Source organism: Typopeltis vanoorti, chromosome 17, assembly GCF_054136105.1.
Source record: "Typopeltis vanoorti isolate ZY-2024b chromosome 17, IOZ_Tvanoo_1.0, whole genome shotgun sequence".
In the NCBI taxonomy this organism is placed as follows: domain Eukaryota; kingdom Metazoa; phylum Arthropoda; class Arachnida; order Uropygi; family Thelyphonidae; genus Typopeltis; species Typopeltis vanoorti.
The window spans coordinates 14,171,251-14,193,137 of record NC_143565.1 but is presented as its reverse complement, the minus strand read 5'-3'; the positions used below and the strand labels follow the sequence as shown (position 1 = coordinate 14,193,137).

The window sequence follows — 21,887 nt, the reverse complement described above, 5'->3', positions numbered from 1 at the left end:
TGATCCTTATAGATGATGAATAAAAGTGTCGATAGGGTTCATCTTATTCCGTCGTCTCTTCTGACTTGATTTACAGTTTAAGTACTCTTTATTTCTCGTTTATTTCCATGGCTTGTAGTATTCATAATTATCGAATTCATACTGGCAAAATGAATTATTAATTCGACAATGACTAATTTCGTACAGCACAATCGTGTACTTCTTGAGATTTATGTAATAAATTCAAATATAAATAGATATTAATGTGGAGATTTCTAAGTAAAAACGGTCATTTTTATTTCATTCAACAAGTGACAGATATTGAAGACCGGAACGAGATGGGTCATTGTTGCAAGATATAATATACCGGGTGATTATAAAATAATGTCACGTATTCAGAGTCCTTTAGCGAGTAATGTATTGGACGAAACACACCAATATTCCGTAAACGTACACAGTGGAACATGGGAATTCGATTTAACGAAAACAAATAGTACCAAAAGTCGCCAACAGGGGAAATTTTGGCGCTGTTTACCGAGTAAAATGCATTAATTTGCATTATCGCGTTTCTTGTGAGCGATCATGCAATAAAAGGAAAGCCTGTGAGATTTCTTATCATTCGTAGACGAACTGCTTTTCGATGCCTCTAACCTTACGTGAGCGTGCTTTGTTAGTCAAACTCTATTATCAGTGGAACAATAATGCCAGTGCTTGTCTTCGTGATTTTCGGCGTATGAAAAATTTACGAAAAGGACCGATTAGCGTAACAAACTTACGAAAACTGATTCGGCGATTTGAAACTACTGGAACTCAAGCAGTGCAGGTAGGCAGGGGATGCAAACCAATCAATCACCAACAAGTTAAACAAGTTGCAAGTGCTATTGTGGAACAGGAGATGACGAATGTGCAGAGTACCAACAGTGCACGAGCAATATCCCGCAAACAGATATCGCATACACAACGGTGTGGAAAATCCTACATCGGATGTTGAAGTTTTACCCCTATAAAATCAGTCATGTTCAAGAATTGCACCCTGGTGATGCGACCACACGAATAGTCTTATCTTTGAGATTCTTAGTGCGCATGGAAGTGGATGATGCATGTCCGTGGCATATTTTATGGAGCGACGAAGCGCATTTTTATTTGAACGGCGATATTAACACACGCAACTGTCGCATTTGGGCTGCAACTAATCCGCAGGTGTGTCTACAGATGCCTATCCACTCGCCCAAAGTCACAGTGGGGAACGGATTTACGTCATCTTTTATCATCGGTCCATACTTTTACGAGGAAAATCGCCAAAATGGACCAGTGACCTGTTCTGTCAATGCTAACAGGTATGCTAATATGCTACAGAACTCTGTGGTTCCACAACTGCAGCAAAGAGGATGTCTCGATTTGGCCATCTTCATGCAGGATGGTGCACCACCCCACATCAGACTTCAGGTACAGCATGTTTTGCGACAACATTTCTCTGACAGAAAAATCATTAGTCGTGCATTTTTCACGTCATGACCACCGAGATCGCCTGAATCTCAATCCTTGTGACTTTTGGTTGTGGGGATTTCTTAAAAGCATTGTGTATCAAGGACATGTACCCGATATTCCAACTTTGAAAGATCAAATAACGTTACACGTGAGACAAATCAATTCCGATATGTTGCGAGCCACTGTGGAAAATGTCGTGCACCGTATGCAGTTCCTGGAACATCAGAATGGTGGTCATATTGAACCTCCTTTGTAATTAACAATAAATGTCATGAAATCGATGTGTGCTGTCTCTCATTTGCCATTTAGTCATTCATTAGTCACATCTACTAAATTAATTTGGCAGTGCCAAAATTTCGCCTGTTGGTGACTTTTGGTACTATTTTTCCCGTTAAATTGAATCCCCATGTTCCACTGTGTACGTCTACCGAATGTTGGTGTGTTTCGTCCACTACATTACTCGCTAGAGGGCTCTGAACACTTGACGTTATTTTATAATCACCCGGTATTTTGTCTTATAACCAACTTCATCCACACGTAGATATCTTATGTGAGCTTCCCAGAGTTGAGTTCATATTAGGCGTTTTTTTATTACGCTGGGTTGGACATCGTATCATCTCACTAAAGTCTTTAAATTTGCTTACGCAAGTAGTTTAAATTCTATGTATGCTATTTTTGTGATTTAATCGCCACTTGACTTGATGATCGAACTTTTTCATGATTAATTTCCCAAATATTCTAACGAACATTTGAGAAATTAATCATGAAAGAGTTCGCAACCAAACAACGAACCAAAATTATGCCATTTTATTATGAAAATCAGCATTAGATTATTCACGAAGAACTGTAATTATTAGCCATCACGTTCTCCAGATCTGACGGTTGCCTACTGATTTACCCTGAAAGGAAAATGTGTGTAAACAATCCCCCAGACAATCGAAGGAGAATCCACAGCCGAAGGAGATCATTCGTGCAGAAATTAGGGCGCTGCAGCCACAAACACTAACAGCTGTCATGGACCCCGCCGTATGTAGAAAAGGTCCGTCTTTGTGAAGCCGAAAATGAAAGGCATTTACGTGATGTCGTTTTTCTTAACTAATAAATTAATCTTCTCCAGATTTCCTATTTCATTATAACAAAAAGAATACACATAATTAATAAATAAAAAGTTATTAAATGTTTAAATCGCTTCGTTACTTATGGACCATCCTGTATTTACCTTAGTGCGTGACTTTCTCTTTAGATACGTTATGGGATGCATTATTATCACCATTATCACGTACCACCTCGGATGAGGTGGTACGTGTGGCCATTTTTAAAACAATTATTGAATGTTTATTTAAACTACGTTAATGAACGATTGCGAAAGCAGTTCTGTAGTTCCATGGTCATATCTAGAAGCTCTTCAATGGACTCGACAACAACAATGAACAATTATATGAAGCATGTTGAATTATTATTATTTTATTCACATAACTGATACACAGTCAAGACAAGATATCATTTAAACAACAATTTGACTGGTGATACAGAACAATTCAGATTCTACCCAAGAATCTAAGAATAGTCCGTCAGGTAGCGTAGTAAAATTTGGACTGTTCCAAGTAATGCTGTTTTTTTTTTTTTTTTTTTTTTTTGTAGGTCATATGGGGTCACTTCGTTGATGTTTAATTGCTGTAAATAGTTGGATAGCTTCTTTGAAGTTGCATCAAGTGCACCGATAACTATTGGGATGACTTTTGTGTGTTTAAGCCACACCCTGCAACTTCGATTGCCAGATCTCGATATTTAGTAATTTTTTCCAGTTCTTTGTTGTTAATGTTGATATCACTGGGTACTACGATATCAATAATCCAAAGCTGTCGATGTTCGATAATTGTGATATCAGTTCTAATGTTCTCTTGAATACAAATCAGTTTGTATTCAAGAGAATTCTTGCTGTTTCGTTTTCCAATACTGTCTCAATTTTATGCTTCCACCAGTTATCAGAAGTAGGAAAGCCATATTTTTTGCATACATGCCAATGAACTATTTTGGCTACTTGATCATGGTGGTATTTATGATCTGTTTGAGATATTTTGCTGCAGGTATTGATTGGACGTTCTACAGTCTAATCTTTCTGATCGTATAATCTGCATTTGCTGTTATTACTAATGTTCAAAATTTTTGCTTTCATTGCATTAGTTTGTAATGGGTGTTCTTGAGCTGCTAGAATAAATCCTTCTGTTTTTTTTTTAATGTAGCCATTGCCACTTCTTGTTCACGTCAATTTTATCCTTAGTATCTCGAAGAAATTGGCCATGCAAGGGTTTATTTTTCCAGCGCACATATCAGTTATTTTGTTGTTCTTTTTGTAATCGCATTTGTTTCCTGTTGCTTTTAGAAGGCCCTCTTGTGTAATTGCTTGAAGCATTGGCTCAGAGCTATTGTCTATGTAACTTCTTAAACTAATTTCTTCTTCTTCCTTAGTCTGTCTCACTTGCAGCAGACCCCATTCACCTATTCTCCTTGGTAAGCACAGCCGGTCAACATCCCTTGGTGGATGTAATACATTACATGATGCATAGTCATTAGTTTTCTAGTTTTGCGGTCCAGTTTGTCCAGGTCTTCTTTTGTCCAGTCTATTATGCCATCTGTGTATCAGATCACTTGTATAGCCCAAGAATTCATTGCTCTAAATGTGTTTAATCAAATTACTTTTGTTTTAGGAACATTTCTGACTCTTGATGTAAAATATATATTTACATCAAAATTTATATATTTTATGTATATAAATTTTGATGTAAATATATTTCTTTTATATATTTTTCTTGATCGAAATTAAAATTGCTAGTGTCATTAAATTTTCTTCGTTTAATAGATAAAATTGCTCATTTATCTAAGCCAAGTTCCATTTTGATGTCCTGGCTGAATATACGAACTGTGTTCAATAAAGAGTATCTGTTAGGCGGATTTTCCTTATAACTTCAAGTAATTCATATACAACAGATGGGAAATTTTAACACTACATTTCATATCCAAATTTTGTTTTCTTCAGAATCATAGACAAAGGTATCGAAGAAATGTTGATGGGCAATGATGACAAGGAATCACCTTGGAAAATTCCACGTTTAATGCTAATATCTCCGAATCATTCATTATTGACTATTTAAGTTGTTTTCCATGATTTCATAGCAGCAGCTAGAAACGAACGTATGTTTTTGCTAATTCCAAATATTTGTAGATATTTTAGGATCCAGGAGTGTATGAGGGAATCGAATGCTTTCTTATAGTCTATCCGTGCCATGTTTAAGTTAGTTTTTCGTCTTTTTTTTATTTCTGAGAATCATTTTATTAATAAGGATCTGGTCTTTTGTTCCTCTAGATTTTTGAAAATTGCCTTTTTGTTCAATCGAATAAATTTGATTATCTGATAAGTAGTGGTATATGGAATTTGCAATGATTGCAGTGAACAACTTAAACATAGTTGATAGGCATGTTATTGGACGATAGTTACTTGGTTCTGCACCCTTATCTTTATCTTTCATGAAGAGAAAAGTGCACCCAGATATCATCTAGTCTTCCACTGATTCTGACTGCAACAAATAATTAAATATTTCTGCCATTCGATCATGTAGACTGGTTAGATGCATTAAACAAAATCTATGTAGTTCGTCTTTGCCAGGTGCACTCCAGTTTTTTTTTTTTTTTTTAATTTTCTAGTTTGTGCACTGGCCATTTCTTTTGTATAAAGACATTTTGCATTTGTTTTAGTTTCATTTCTAATTCTATTTCCTTAATCGATGAGGCATCTTTATTGTGTTCAATAGGATTATCACAAATTGACTTCCTTAATTTAAGTGTTTCTTCTTTTTCTGGTGAATGATTGTTTGCATTTGTATTTCTCTGGAGAGACTGCAAGAACTGACGTTGGTTCTGTCAAAATTGCATATTTTGTACATATTGGTTAATTCTTGCTTCATATCTTTTAATTTTCTGTGCAGTCACTATAATTCTTTGTTTTAGCTCTTCGATAACTTCAGTTGTTTTATTGGCCAAATTATGTGTTGCTCAGATTATTTTTGATGTTATTTTTCAGCCGTCCTCCTTTAAAACTCTTTAAGTTGCTCAGATCAGCTCGAAGTTTGTTGATTTTTCGTTCCAACCAGATTTTCCATGGTGCAGATTGTTTCATCCTCAGCTTTTGCTCTTGCGGTTGGCAACCAAGCTTCATTTTAATGATATAGGCTGTACTGTATTGGAGCTGATTTGTTTCCGTTATATTGTTGGTTATGATGGTTTCAATCACTGCATTTGCGTCTGAGAGGAGCTATTTTAGCTTAGATTTATGTAAAGCTTTTAATGGTGGTAGTCTTATACGGTCATTTATAGAGTTCATATGTTCCAATATCTCTGACTTCATTTTACATTGCACTTCTGTCAAAACATTCTGAGGTATGTCGTCAGCTTGATGCTTACCGAATTGAATTCCACAGTTTGATATAGCTACCTCCTGATGATTTCCTGTTACTGGAGTTGTTGATTTATTACGTAACTCTTGCAGCTCAAGTTCAGTAAATATTCTGTTACTGAAAATGAAATTCTTTTGGTCCATACATACAAATCGGCCCATCAGAACACACGCAATTTACAGACAAAAATTACTAGTTGTGGTGGTGTTGGAAGTGGGCGGTAGATGGCGTTGATGGAGATGATTCGTAGTAGAGGTTAGGTGTAGAGAGAATTGTAGATGTCCTCCCACGATGAGTCTTCGGACTCCTTGGAGGTATCAGAAATAATAATAATAATAATAATAATAATAATAATAAGTCTTTGTTCTGTTATTGCATATTCTGGGAATTTTTGTTTCCAAATTAAATGCATACGCTTTCTAAAATCTCGTTTTTCTAGTGTTGATCTGTAAAAACATTTCATAACTTCTCTGTTTTCTTCTACAGTCCATTTTTTACGTTTGGTTTCTTTCAGTCGCTTGTCAGCTTCCTGCCCTCATTGCCTAGCAAGGCAAGCTGGATCTTCTAGCCCACTTGTCGCCTGATGACCAGGATCCCCAACATCTGAAGCAATCCTTGATGACTCGGGCGTCGACTGATCCGATATGAATCTGTTCTTAATTTTCAGCATTAAGATGGAGGATGGAACACTGTTAGTCTTGTTCCTCAGTTGGGACCTGTCTGATAAGGGTGGCCCTGCTGGCAGCTATGCAACCGCCAGAATAGCTCTCAACATCACTGAAGCACGCAAGTCCCACTGCCACAACAAGGCCGTGTTCCTTCAGAGGGATTATTATTAATAATATATGCTACGTAAGTGTTCTGTACACGCTACAAACAAAATACATTAATATCATTACAGTACAAATTGATAAAACTGATGTTTTGGGAACAAAGAGACAATACCTGCTTTATATACACTGCAATGTCAGAACACAAAATACTGACAGCAGAACACTTATGTCAGTATGCAACTATGCTGAAATATTATTTTGATGCCAACTACAGGACAGCCAGAAATATATACCATAAAACAAGACTTCAGACAACTAATTATATCACATAAAAATATAATAATCACTAGGAATGGCCACTCAAAGCTTCTACATCCTATGTTATTTACTTTATTTAACATGTAGATGTTAAATAAAGTACGTTTTTTAAATAGAGGAACCTTACAAACTACAACAGTCTGAAAAGATCCCTAAGGATATACTATGAACAAGAAACACGTGCCCTACACACCTTACAAACTTAATGAAACACAATATATTCGTTCAGGCTTCCAGTTCAGTGACACTACATAACATTCCAAATTATCGTGCGTGTTCATTACATTGAACTAATGATTTCATTTTCTGATGTCATAGGGCATTTCCTTCACGTTATTCTTCGATTTGACAAAGATGAGTACATCATTCCGTACATGAAACCCGGAATTGCCGTTGACATTCATTCTCCATATGCCTTGCGTGATTCTTCTGATAAAGGATTCGTTGTACATCCTGGTAAGAAGTATTTCTTCCAAATAAAAGCGGTAAGTATTGCAAATTCCTTGAGAATACGGTAGGCTTCTGTATTCGTTCTAAAAAAGTACTTTGTCATTCATGACATGTTGATGTTTTACAGACAAGGAAAATACTTCTTCCTGCTCCATATCCAACCAACTGCACCAACTACAGTGCACTGAGGAAAGAAGCTGGAGGCGTCGGTCCTCTTACGTTTGAGGTAAATTCAGTTAGTTCCTTTCAACGGATTTCCACACTTTAGACAAATATTTACTTTCATTTTGCTATTTTGTAATAAAATTAATTTTATTTTAAGAACTGTAATTTCTTATAAATTACAGTTCTTAAAATTTCTTCTAAGAGCCTGTGTAGCTCAGTGGATGTGGCGTTTGCACACCATCGCACTGGGCCGCCCGAAGGAAGACTTCGTTTCGAGTCTAGTCGGCGACTAGAGGAAATTTTTCTAAGCCTTTTTTCGACCGGTTCCCGAGTTAGTCGATCTCTGGCACGGGCAAGCAGGTTTTTCCTCCCGGAAACTCGGGTTTTTCGTCCTGTAAACTCAAGAAAATCGACCGTAGAACCCACATTATTTCAGACATTAAATATATTGTGTTAGGGTTAGGGACCACGAGATGGCGGCACATTTGAGCCGTCTCTCTTCACTGCGTACCGCTTAATTAGTGATAGCTTTGGGCCATCTGTCTCTGATTGGGTACCAGTGGAGATTGAACTGCCCACTCAGTCTCCAAAAGTTAGATAGGGCTAAATGGCCTCGTCTACTCCCGTATACGGGAATAAAAAGGCGTTAGCTGATTTTTTTTTTTTTTTAATTTCTTCTAATTAAACTAAAGGATATTCATCAACACATAAAAATATTCTGGTTGCCCAAGGCCATAACTTAAAACTAAACTTTATACCCTGCAGGATGTACAAAAAGATGAATCTAATCCTTAGGAGAATGAATGAAGGTTTTCTAGCTGGATGTGTGGTTCCAAAGTATTATGGAGATTGTATATGCAATGAACTTTGAATATAAGGAATGGGAATAAGTTACTGATCATCTTGTGTGTTGGTTGCAGGAGCGATGTGCAGTGCTATGTAAATTTTCTAATTTATAGAGGTTGTAGATATTGGCTAAAATGTGTTGTGAATGCACCTGAATTTAGTTTTAATATGTTCCATTCGAAAAAATAGCTGTAACTCTGTGTGTCAATGAGGATACCGTTCTGTTGAGATGGGTAGTGATGATATGCGAGTACCTTCCCAAATGGGCGAGTTTTCTATAAGCAGTAAAGTAAGGCTGCATTTGCCCACACACAGTATTTATTAAGTATAGGCCCTGCTGCCTCACTTGCATGGGAGTTAAAATAAATAAATAAGAAGAAGAATGTATACACGCATTCATGAACACTTATAAAACAACTTGTAAAATCGTGTACACAAGGAAATTTATGCAAAACGCCTTATATACCGATTTTACTGGTGAACAAGATTCCAATAAAAATACTTGATTCCAATGAAAAATTTATGTTTAATGAATTGGAATTAATAAATTGTGAATAACTGAATATTGTAGCCTACAAATGTTTTGTATTAGAACAAAGGAAAATAAGTGTAAAATAGTTTGTGTCTGAAGAATCCTCTAGTCAGCAATAATTCCAGACGGATTATCGTCTTAAGTTATGACCTGAGGCAATTGACATCACGAAGGTCAACATTGCACGCGGTTTTCCTGCCTTATTGCAACGACCGAAAAAGGTGGCGGGTGCAGAACATCGAAATACCCAGGGGACGACAACGTAAGCGAACCTAAGGTCATCGGAGCCAGATAAATAGAGGATTGCTGTGGCGAGTCAGGGCTTTATTTCTTTTCGGGTTATTAATCTCGCTAGTCAGGTATAGGGTTCATGGAGTTCGATTTCGTTCAGGAGTGCTGGTCCCGTTCTTGGGTCAGCGAGAAGTTACGAAGTCACGTGGAGTTCCGACCTGAGGTTACGATGTACGCGACGGCAGCGGAGATTTGCTAACATTGTGGGAGATGATTTGTGATCGCCATCGGAGTCCTGAATTCTAGACCGAAAATGCCAAGAGAGCAATGTGACTAAGATTAACGGTTTTAAAGGAAATTTGATGTCATGTTTCCATGCCACCGAGTTCCTGATGTTCGCTGATAATAAAGAGGGATCTCACAAGCCCCACAAAAAGGTACCCAAGACAAACAGTAACCAAAAGAGATGATTTTATGGATCATTCAGAGAAGTCCAGATTTAAGTTCAAGTAAGATCTTTCCATTGTTTAACTTGAGAAAGGGATTGTGACAGTATTTATTTAAGGTTTTGTTTAGATAGGATACTTGAGGACTTTAGGCCTAATGCTGATATTTGAATTGTTTTGTCTTATGTGAGAGAAAGCCTAGTTTAGAAATTTAGGTAATACACCTCGTGTTTAATGTTGCAGCTATTGCATAAATTTGCAAATGTTTATTTGAGGATGATTTGAGTGCATCTAGGTTAATGTTTCAGACTCGTGGTCCTATTAGAAGTAGTTGTGTTAAGTGACTAAATGTAAACTCAAATTTGAGTTGTTATTTGAAGCATAGAAGCAAAAATTACTTGGAACTTATAACTGACCTTTTGTATATTTCATTAGTGATGAATAAACTGTTTTACTGTTTAAATAACTTGCCTCATTCATATTTCCAATGCTCTACTCATTAAACTCGAATCTGGGTGCTGAACGTAGATATTGTTATGACTGCACTTTAGAAGGATTAAGTGGCTAGATTTATTTATTATTAAGAGAGGAAGATTATGTGTGTTTTACTGTATGTTTTTCTTTGGAGGGGGGATTCACCTCCGCGTATTTTAGTGGTGAAGCTAGAAATCAAAGAAATTTTCAGAATAAACACCGGTAGATCAGACAAACAGGTTGGTTCCAACCTAAGGCGATTTCTTTGTTCTGTGAGCTTTGCACACGTGAGCTTCTATATTTACGGGCAAACGGATAAGAGAGTAATCAAAGTTAAGAAGATAAGTTTAACTGAGATAACGTAGATTTACAAAGGTGCATCAAGCGATAAGATTTAATAAGAGACTTAACAAGAGTTTGATAGGATAAGCAATTAGTAATAAAGAAATTGAGATAAACACATATTGTTATGATGACGCACCCAGTAGGATTATAATAGGAGATTTTAATAAGGAGTTTAATTAAACAACGATATTTTTTTTAATTGCAGCAGCCGACAAAGAATTTATAGGATTTAATAAGGACTGAATATAAACAAAATTTCCCTATAGTGTAACAAACTCATATCACTTCTATAACTATAATAATTTCATTTTCCTTTCTTTTTACAGGAGTGTGTATACAGTTGTGTAGCCGATATAGTTCAAGACCAGGTTAACAACTCACATCTTCCCGACGAGTGTCGTGAGGGATGTGTGGCAGTTGCATCTCTCCATCCTTATGCCAAGAAAAAATGTGATAAAGGTAAGTGATGCTCAGTATTAGATGGTATGGAAAAAATGCATTTTCTGGAAAGATATAATCCATTGTAATAGCTACGAAACTCACTTAGCACTAATGGTGTTGAAAAACAATGCTATTGCTAGCGATAAACAATAAGAACGATATCCATACTGAATACTGATATATGAAAAAGTATAGCAGGAGGGATCGACTGAGCTATGAAGGAGTCTTGACATGCTGGGAATGATGAATATATCTGGAGCAGAAACTCAATATTAAAATTCTAGAAGCCTGAGTGCTAGGTCGCCTGAAGCAAGTCCATTATAAGTTTGATTCTAGTTGCTACTAAAGGAATATTTCTAAGCCTTTCTTCGAGCAGTTTCTAAATTAGTTCGATCCCTGCCACCGCAGATATTGTTTTTTCTCTCTCTCCTAGGATCTCGGATTTTTAATCCCTCAACCATGGCACTCTCACTGGTTCAGACAATAATATGCAGTGTTAGAGATAGTGGCACGAGATCGCAGAAGTTGTGCGAAGTGTTTTCCTCTCCGAATACCTATTAAAATCATGGGTAGCCTTGTACTAGCGCACTCTAGTTAAGGATGAGAATCGGATGCCTCCAGTTTTCAATACTGAGTTATAAATGGCCTTGCCTACTCCATTTGAGGAACAACCATATAGTGGGAAGGGTACTTTAATGGGATCATTAAAAGAAAGCAAAGATTTCTCAAGAATATAGTTTTTATTTCTTTTTTCCATCGGAAGCAAATGTAGGGATACATAAACTAATCTTTAGCTGATGTAGTACTATCATCGATGGAATCAACATTAAATAAAAATACAGCCTCTTCACATTTCGAATTTCCTGGTAGGTTCTTTCAATTGTGATATGCACTGAGTTAAATAGTTCTTGAATTCTCAAATTTCTCCTTGATAGTGCAGAAGATTAATCTTGTGCACTATCGTCTTTCTGTCAAAGTACTCTTCCTAAATTGCATACATTTTACTCATTTCGAAATACATTGCTTGGAAACAAGTTAACGGACACCATAGTATACAGAACAAAGCCATGGCACTCACCTGGATAAGATGTAGGCCCTTCTTTTGCTGTGATGACTGCAGCAATTATACGGTATACTTCCCACAAGTGTAGGATATCGATCAATGGGAATTTTGGACCATTCTTCTTGGTGGCATATAAGGAGGTCATGGACTCTTGTGTTGTGACGTCCCTTGACCTCACCGACAACTCCAGTTTATCACACAGATGTTCAGTAGGTTGAGATGAAGGCTCTGTGGAGGCCAGTGAAGTGTGGTGACGTTCATGACCACAAACCGCACAATTACAGAAGCCTTATAACATGGTGCACTGTTTTGCTGAAAGAGCCAATCAGTTCCATAGAAACGCTAAAAAGTAGGAAGCATTGCATTATCCAGAATGTTTTAATATCTCTCGGAGTTGAATGTTGGTGGCACTACAAACAGAAGTCCGAGGCTAAAACTAGGGAATACAACACCATACCATCATACCGCCACCTCTGAATTTCATAGTATTGGTTATGGACTCTGGGACAAGAGACGTTCATTGGGCATCCGCCACACCCACCCCCGTCCATCTGCTCGTTAGTGATTCGTCGCTCTCCATAACACAGCTTTGCAAGCTTACGACCTACTGTACACTCTCTTTGTGCCACTTGAAGATGATTCTACATGTTTGGTTTGGATAATGTGGTGCTTGTATCTTGGAAACGCATGTTGTTAGCCCCGATTCTGAATGTTTTTTCTTGCGCAGATTCGTGTTCCAGTCAATGTCTGGATCTCTGCATTCCACGTGTCGGCCAACAAATTGCGGTTTTTCCCTATTATCTTCGTATCAGTCAACGGTCACGTTTGGTGAGTATGGTGGTGGAATGTGGTGCGATGTGGTGGAAGTGCAGGGTTAACTGTACCTGCATCTCCACAATTGCCAACATTATTCTACAACATGGCATCCTATTACAACGCCTCTTTCAAACTCCGCCAATTCTCCTCTCGTGGCCATTTCACTCAGACATAGTTTCATTGATTTGGGGGGGAATCATATTCCTCCGATTTATACCAGCTACAAACACGCGATTCGTTACATGGCACGATGCACCTTGCCCATGGATGGAATGTTCGCACTTCTTGCCAAGGAGTGTAGTTTGAATTCAAACAAAATGAAAGCTTCTCGGGTAATTTGCTGCTTATAACAGATTGTCTTTAAAATCTTGCGTATATAAAGGATTAGAGTGTGATTTTCTATGCAGTTAGTATAAAATTTGAATAAAATAGGAAGCATAAATCAATTGTATTATTTTGAGTATTATATTATTGTTTCTTTATTGCAGTAAATAAAGAATGTTATGCTCCAATTCAGTTCTTCGAAACTTGCTCTGAGCGGTGCAGCCAGCCATGCGAGTGAGTCCTTATTTCCTATCTTACTCAATAAATTGATCTGAAATTTAATTAACTTATACGTTTTACTACTATGAAATCAGTATCTTCAGAACGGAAGCAATCACAATTACTGATACGCTGAAAAGATAATCTCGGAACAGCGATAGTTAAAGGTATATTACGATAATAAATATTCAATATTTGACTTATTTTAACGATTATGATGGTTACTTGTAAAAGCATTACCTCTCTTTTCACAGTAGTACATAAAAACAGTATACATTAAGAGAGTGATGAGCTGTTCGGAATATGGTCTCATCAGTATCAACGATATTCTTTTGATTGAGAAGATCCGAGTTCGAATCTTCTAGGACGAAAAGAACATTTATACTGGATAGATCTTGCACTGTTAAATTGCTATCGATGGAATAAATTTTCAAACTTCTAATGTATACAGAACTGAATGTTTCAGAATAGTCTAAACAGTTGACAGTAGAGCTGAAGCTACACAGATTGGAGTTTAAGCACCCATAGTATATGATTCTCGAGCATTCTTCAACGAAATTTTCGAACAAAATTTTCTCTGAACATTTTCGAACAAAATTTCATAAAAATGAAATTTTGTTCGAAATGTTAAGAGAAAGCTCTAAGAATGAAGTATCGACATGGTCTAAAGTTTCTCACTGACATAAAGAGTTTAAATAAAGCTGTAAGGAATGATTGGTTATGATGCACAAAACTATCTCTCAATAATCCACAGAACCGATTAAAATGTTGAAAGGGTAAAAAATGTGGTTACTTCATAGAGATCAGCAAGGCCCAATTGTGATCAAATCTGCATGCTAATTTCAAGGACATAAACAAAAATTAAATATTTGCAATCGATTCAGATAAAACTGAACTGCATTTATGTAATACATATTGCCTCTTGCTGTTCGCAGATGTCGGCCTGGTTGACCAACAGTACTGTCGACAGGATAGAGGTAGCCTGCCTCAAGGCACGGCTTAATAAGGGCGCTCGTTCAGCCATATTGCGGTAGGCGCCATCGCTACGATAACAATTTCTGCTAGCATAGCAAGTAAGGAAAGAAGTTTTTCCAAACTTAAACTGATTAAAAATTAGATTGGTTGGGCTAGCAACTGTATCGACAGAGGCGGACATAACTTATAATTTAAATTTAGAAGAGCTTATAAATAGTTTGATGCGATATTCCCGTAGAGCAAACATTTGATTAATATTATGTAATCGTTTCGCATTGATGTTTCTCTTATAATAAAAACAAAATAGAAATTGGAGATTTTCTTTTATTTTTTTCTTATAATCTATCAGGGAAGATATTTAATTGTCGCCGGATTAGATCGCTCCTGGCGCGATCTAATCTGGCGACGGCCCTGTTGGCCAGAATAGCATAATCGTTCTCCAACCAACGCCTTGACTTCCTATCCCACCATAGGTATGGATATGTGGGAATAACTTTGGGTGAGAGATGAAGATCTTCAGGCTGTGTGTACTCTGTTTATTGGCAACGCTTATGGATTACTTAACCTTTAGCTCACCCACTGTATGAGGGTCCAATTAAAAAATAAAAAATAAATAAAATATTTTTAAAACATAAAAAACATAATATAATCGTTTTAAATAAAAAATTAAATAAAACAAAAATTGCATTTTTGGTTCTTTATATATGCACAATATTGATTCAATAATTTTTCTCTTTCTTACAGTCACATTACTTACGAATACAATGTGAAGAAAGAACAGTTTATTAATATGGTAAGTGTTTTCCCCATCTAGAATTCTTATCACGTTATATTATTGAAAATATAAAAATCGGCTAACGCCTTTTTATTCCCGTATACGGGAGTAGGCGAGGCCATTTAGCCCTATCTAACTTTAGGAGACTGAGTGGGCAGTTCAATCTCCACTGGTACTAATCAGAGATAGATGGCCCAAGGCTATCACTAATTAAGCGGTATACATGAAGAGAGACAGCTCAAATGTGCCGCCATCTCGTGGTCCCTAACCCTAACACAATATATTTAATGTCTGAAATAATGTGGGTTGTACGGTCGATTTTCTTGAGTTTACGGGACGAAAAACCCGAGTTACCGGGAGGAAAAACCCGCTTGCCTGTGCCAGTTCGACTAACTCGGGAACCGGTTGAAAAAGGGCTTAGAAAAATTTCCTCTAGTCGCCGACTAGACTCGAAACCAAGTCTTCCTTCGTGCGGTCAAGCGCCGTGGTATGCAAACGCCACAACCACTGAGCTACACAGGCTCGTTATATTATTGGATCAAATTAATTTTAAAATATATATTATGAAGCATATCGCATGCATCACAATTATTTCCAAACTTGATGACTCGACACCTTGTAATCTTTAATCATCATTTAATACTCATTTAATACTAAATGAGTATTAAATAATAGAAATATTTCATTTTGATAAATTAATCTCCCTAATAATAATCTCAGAAATATCCCTGTTAGTCACGTATGAGATCGGCAAACTCACACAGATTGGTTGGGTCTTAATCGGGATTACTGAGGTTTACCTTAAAACAGTATGGGAATGGATGGATATACCCAAGATATTCTGGTATACCATCCATTCCCATATTGCTTTAAGGTAAACCTCAGTAATCCCTTCTATTCCATGCCTTTTGTAATATTTTTCAGCCTATTTACATTAATAAAATGTCATTTTTATTATCAATCCGATGAACTATTATTTGTTTATTTTTTATTCGAAATTGTACCGTATGCAACTTCATTTTTTTACTTCCCACTTTTATTCCAGGATATGCCACCAGAAGAACGAAGCAATACAAAACCAATGTAAGTAATTTTATCTACTTGACATTAATGTTTTTTTTTATTTTATTTTATTATTTTTATTTTTATTATTATTATTTTTTTAACTTCTGGTTTGACCCTCGCCAAATATCAGTTGATGTCCACATTAGACCGATGTGCCGAAGCATGTTTTATATTCCTTGTCATTAGGGTTTATGCAAAAAATCTTTGAAAATTTTTCAAAATTTTTTTTTCAAAAATTTTTTCAAAAATTTAAAAAAAAATCGGTTTTCGAATTCCAGTATTTACAAAAAAAAAAAAAAAAAAAAAAACGGGTTAAACCGGTTTTCGAATTTTTACAAAAAAAAACATAATTAAAACAGTAAAAAATGTGTACTTATTTTAAAATATTTCAGTTTATTTAATATTTATGGAACTACAAAAATATAACAAAATAAAATATACTCAATATAAAATAACTAAAATCATCTGTATAAATTAGAATTTTTTTATTTCATTTAGTATTATAAATTATTATAGTCTTTTTATACATTATTATATTTTTATAATATTATATATCGAAAAAATAAATAAACGAAGTTCTCTGTTCAAACTCCTTATTTCAAATGGCGTCGTAATGAATTTTACTGCAGTATTAGTGGTATCAAAATAACCCCGGATAAAGAACACACAATTCAGGATGGGAAAGGGCGCCAAATTGTACATTGGTAAACATATTTCAAGTAAGTTAGAAATATTTGCAGACAGATAAATAAAATAAATGATTGAACGCTTTTCATTTCCCAGGGGGAATAAGTGCAGGAATTCTTTTAGCCCTAACTAATTATGGAAAGCGATACGTAGTCGGTCTCACGTATCATCCGTAGTTGAATTCTTTGCTGCCGATGATTTGAAGACTTCGGGCATGAAAAAACCGGCTATAGTATAGTACAGAGATTTTAATTTGTGGCATCAGCGAAACACATATAACATATGTGTTTCGCTGATGATAAAAATTGAATTAAACAATCCACTGTGATATAAATATATCAACAAAGAGAGTGCACATTCACAATAAAAATAATCCAATTTTTTTCTCGAGTCCATAAATAAAATATAATAAATAGAGATGCTGTTTCTTACACATTTCAAAAGTATGCTACATTTTATAATATCAAATCGGCGTTCAATTCCCGCTTTCTTTTGATTGTTCTTAGATCAGATGATTTAGATATTGCATATATTATTTGCCATTCTTTTTTATTCTGTTAGTCATGCCATTTTATTTATTATTTATTGCAAGCTACAATTCCAGGTGGCGTTTAGTTATTCAGCAAATTATTCAACTGATTGCACGTTAAGTATTTTCGGTGGTACTCAGCTGTCGTTTATTTTAAAATATAATTTATGCTTTAAGTGACTTTTGAGAGAACAATCAGTACATCACAGGGCATTCATTTCGATCTTGGAACAGGGCGATTAATAGATCCGTGTACATCCACGATCTAGGAATCGCACAGCGCGGAGGTTGAAATCGGCTTCATGGAAAATGTGAAGTAAATGCAACAAGAAAATGCGCAATTAGTTCCGTATTTATTTAATTTTTTAAAACAAGGGGATAAGGTTATGTATTTCGAGATAAGTACAAGTACAAAGCGTTCAATTGTATATTTTTACAAAAGGCAAATCGTGCAATTCCGTATTTGTTTTTTTATTATTATTATTTAACAAGGTCATGAAGATAAGCATTTAGAAGTACTGCAACTAGTAAATGTGTCATTAGTTCCCTATTCTGTAGGGGATACAAGAAGGGATTTAGAAGTCATATGCAATTAGAAACTATGCATCCGCTTCTAAATGCCTTTATCTATCCTCTGCTATAAAAATACGAAACTAACTGCGTGCTCCACATTTTCCATGAAGCCGAATGTATACCTCCGCGCTCCTCCCATAGGATTTCATGGCTGGTCAACACCGAAAAGAGTGCAGTTTCTAAAGCACTGAAATTACATATAATTTCTTTATTTACTTTTTTTTATTCACACGTTCTGGCTTTTAAGTGATCAAAAAACAGCAAGAATTTCGTGATTTGACTGTTAATTTTGAAGAGACCATGTTCAATACCGTAAGACAGTGTTTCTCAAACTTCAGATATCCGCGGACACCTTCTTAAATTTTCATTATTACCAAGTACCCCTAATTAATTAATTCAAAAATAAATAAATTAATTAATTCAAAAAAAATTAATTAATTAATTAATTCAAAAAAAATAAATTAATTAATTAATTAAAACGAATGAATTAATAAATTAATTTAAAATATTTTAAAAAAATCTATTTTATTTGAATTTATATGTTCATGTAAACAAAAAATATGATTTATTTTTAATAGAACAAACTTTATAAAGATACTATAAAGTTTTACTTACTTGAAATAATTTATCATCAATGAGAAGAGTGAAATTGCTTATGGTGAGATAAAATTTCAGCAAAATTTGGCTCTATAGTTGTTAATTTCAATCTCAGATGCGGTTCGACATCTATAATGCGATTCCTCTTCTTGGTCTTAATATCTACAAGGGCCGAAAATCCAACTACGCACTGAACTTGAAATAGAAAAATGAACCTTAGAGTTTTATCTGTTAATTCAGGAAATTCATTCTGTATTTGTAGCCAAAATGATGATAACGTATTCTCACTGTATTTATTTTTTAGGAAACCATCAGAAGCTAGTTCTAAAAGTTGCTCTTCTATTGACGATAGACCCTTTGGCATAAATTTGTTTTTTATTGAAAGGGTATCTTATCCACTCAATATTAATGTCCAATTCAGGGAAATACTTTTCTAGATTCATTTGTAAGCTTTTTAAATGCTGCATGATAGTAATTTTCACATCATCATCAATTTGTTCATTTGAACTTGCGAGCAATTCATGAAGCGATGGAAACGCGTCAAATTCTCCATTACCAAACCCGCTTTTGCCATAACTTCATTTTTGCCAACGTGGCGTTCACTTTGTCTTGGACATGAAATATAGAAATTTCCTTGCCTTGTAAAGATAAATTAAGACTATTTAATACAGTAAATATATCTGCCAGGTATGCTAATTGACTGAGCCATTTCCAATTATGTAAATACTTTTTCAATTCAAACTTTTCATAAAGAAAAACTTGTAGTTCTTTCCGAAGTTCAAATAAACGAGTAAGAACTTTTCCAGGAGAAAGCCAACGAACATCGGTATGGAAAAGAAGTTGTGTATAGTTGCTTCCCATTTCTTTGCAAAGTTGAGAGAAAGTCTGGCATTTAGAGGACGGCCTTTAATATAATTTATGATTTTTACAGCTTCATCAAGAACTTTTCTTAGGTCTGTAGACATCATATGTGTAGCCAAAGCCTCCCTGTGTATGCAGCAGTATGTCGACTTTGCATTTGGTGCAACAGCTTGAATCCTTGAAACAAGCCCTTTTTTAGATCCGACCATGGATTTCGCTCCGTCCGTGCTTATTCCAACACAACTTTTCCAATCAAACTTGTTTTGATGCATAAAAGTGTTTATGCTGTTGAATATTTCTTCTCCTGTTGTATGTTCTGGCAAAGGTTGGCAATATAAAATGTCATGAATTTTTCGATTTTTTTCGTACCTAACGAACACTAGAAGATTTGCAAAATTTGTAATGTCGGTGGATTCATCTACCTGCAACGCATAATAACGACTCTTACGTATATCGGATAACAATGTTTGTTTTATATTTTCAGCCATTTCAGTGATTCTTCGATGAACGGTACTATTTGAAAGACAAATCCTGTCAAAAGATCTTTTTGCATTATCTCCGATCATAATTTCCGCTATTATTTTTGCAGGCTTGACCAAAGTTTCACCAATTATTTCCGCTGCACCACTTTTTGCTATTAATAGCGACACACGATATGAAGCTTCTAAAGCCTTCATGTTTTCACCTCCTGACACGATCGACATCACGTTTTGAGATTCTTTTAAATTTTTTAGTTTATTTTGAAAAAATTCGACAGGTTTGTCCTTGCATTCATTATGTTTCGATTCAAAATGGCGATTTAAATTACATGGTTTCACGCTTTCATTTTTTAAAGTTTCACCGCAAATTACACATAATGGAATAGGTTCCTCTTCATTTTCCGTCCATGAAAATCCACATTTCAAGTAATTTATATGGAATTTACGAAGTTTTCTCATCATCTTCCTCGTTGGTTCTTTAGAGATGTCAGACGACACACACACTTATCAATTTCACTTGATCCAGATACAATACCAACATTTTCTTGTTGCTGACAGCTACTTGCATCTACTGTGTTCCTCTCTTTTGCGCATTTTAAAAATCCAGTCTTTAACCAGTGATCCATACTTAAGAATTTGAAAGCTAAAAAAAAAAAAATTACCATATTTAACGAACAGTTCTTCAACAAATGGCTAGTGAAAGCAGAACTCGAAACAGAAAGTAATGGTAGGCCAATAGAGATAAAGCAGCTATGAAGACGTCCATATGATTGGTGCGGTATTAACAAAAGATCGCGCTACTAATTGACAAAAGCAAGCCGACAGTTCAGTTGAAATGCTAATTCTCTTCAACCGAATTCCTTATATAATATCTGAAACACATTCACTATATATTTCTTAGTTTTAACACGTTCACTCAAACAAAACCATATGTTGCCGGTGCACCATATGGTTTTGATTGTCTACTATACAGCGTTTTATGTGGGAGGGGTCACGGATTCATTAGTTCCGTTTTTACCCACTTGTCTCTAATTGCACTGTTTGTTGAGAAACATATTGCACAGCCTGCAGATGTCTCTGTACCTTATTCAGTGATACAATAGGAACGTTTTACGATCTCAAACTTAAATTTTATTCCATGCGTTAATGATGCATAGCTGAAAATTGCCACGGACCCCCTGAAGACCTTTCGCGGAACCCCGGGGGTCCGCGTACCACACTTTGAGAAACACTGCCGTAAGCAAATGTTATAAATGTGCAAACCAGGGCTGCTACTCACATTTTTCGAAATTTCCCAGATTAGACCTCAAAAATTCCCCAGATTAGGGAAAAATTCCCCAGGTAGTAAATAAAATAAAATCCGAGCCCTAGTAATAATTAGTGCTCGGATTTTTAGGTCGTAAATAAGTGCAAAATATGCGTCCAAGTATACACTAAAAACATTAAAAACATCCGAAATATGCTCTTAATGCAAAAAACTCAAACTATGCACTTAAATATGCCTTTATTAATTTATAATTCTGCATGGTTTAATTAAAACATTACACATAAATTAAAAACATAATATAAAATACAAAAAATTGACATTTAAATAGTCATCTACTAACTGACCAGAAAAATGACTTAAAAATTTGCTCATTTTTTATTATTTTTTTTTTTATTAATTCCTCTTTCTCTTTTCCTGTAACAAAGTATACTTTCATTTTAGAAAAAATATAAGTTTATATTATACGAAGAATACATGCTTAACTTACTTTAATTGACATTTCCTCCCTCTTCTTCTTCGCCAATATCTTCTGGTAATTGATCACATTCCCTTTTCTGCTTTGCGGTATTAAGTCGATTTTTATATCTATTATGAACTATGTGACTTTCCAACTCCTTGATTAATGTTTTCGGTGGCTCCCAAGAAGTACACATTGCATTTTATCTCGCTAAGCACTGCTTTGCTAGGATTCTGTCTCTCACAGTTTCTGTTTTTGATG

At 35.4% G+C, this 21,887-nt stretch overlaps 1 protein-coding gene across 1 annotated transcript in view; it reads left to right on the top strand.

Moving 5' to 3' along the window:
* The window catches only part of LOC150097173 (acid-sensing ion channel 1-like), a 72,793-nt gene that overhangs the window by 38,341 nt on the left and 12,565 nt on the right, over positions 1–21,887 (top strand). The window contains exons 6-11 of the mRNA XM_090407332.1: positions 7,328–7,494; positions 7,587–7,685; positions 10,825–10,957; positions 13,307–13,376; positions 15,081–15,129; positions 16,157–16,194. Of these exons, the coding sequence (XP_090263458.1) occupies positions 7,328–7,494; positions 7,587–7,685; positions 10,825–10,957; positions 13,307–13,376; positions 15,081–15,129; positions 16,157–16,194 (556 nt within the window). The remainder of the gene's footprint in view (positions 1–7,327; positions 7,495–7,586; positions 7,686–10,824; positions 10,958–13,306; positions 13,377–15,080; positions 15,130–16,156; positions 16,195–21,887) is intronic.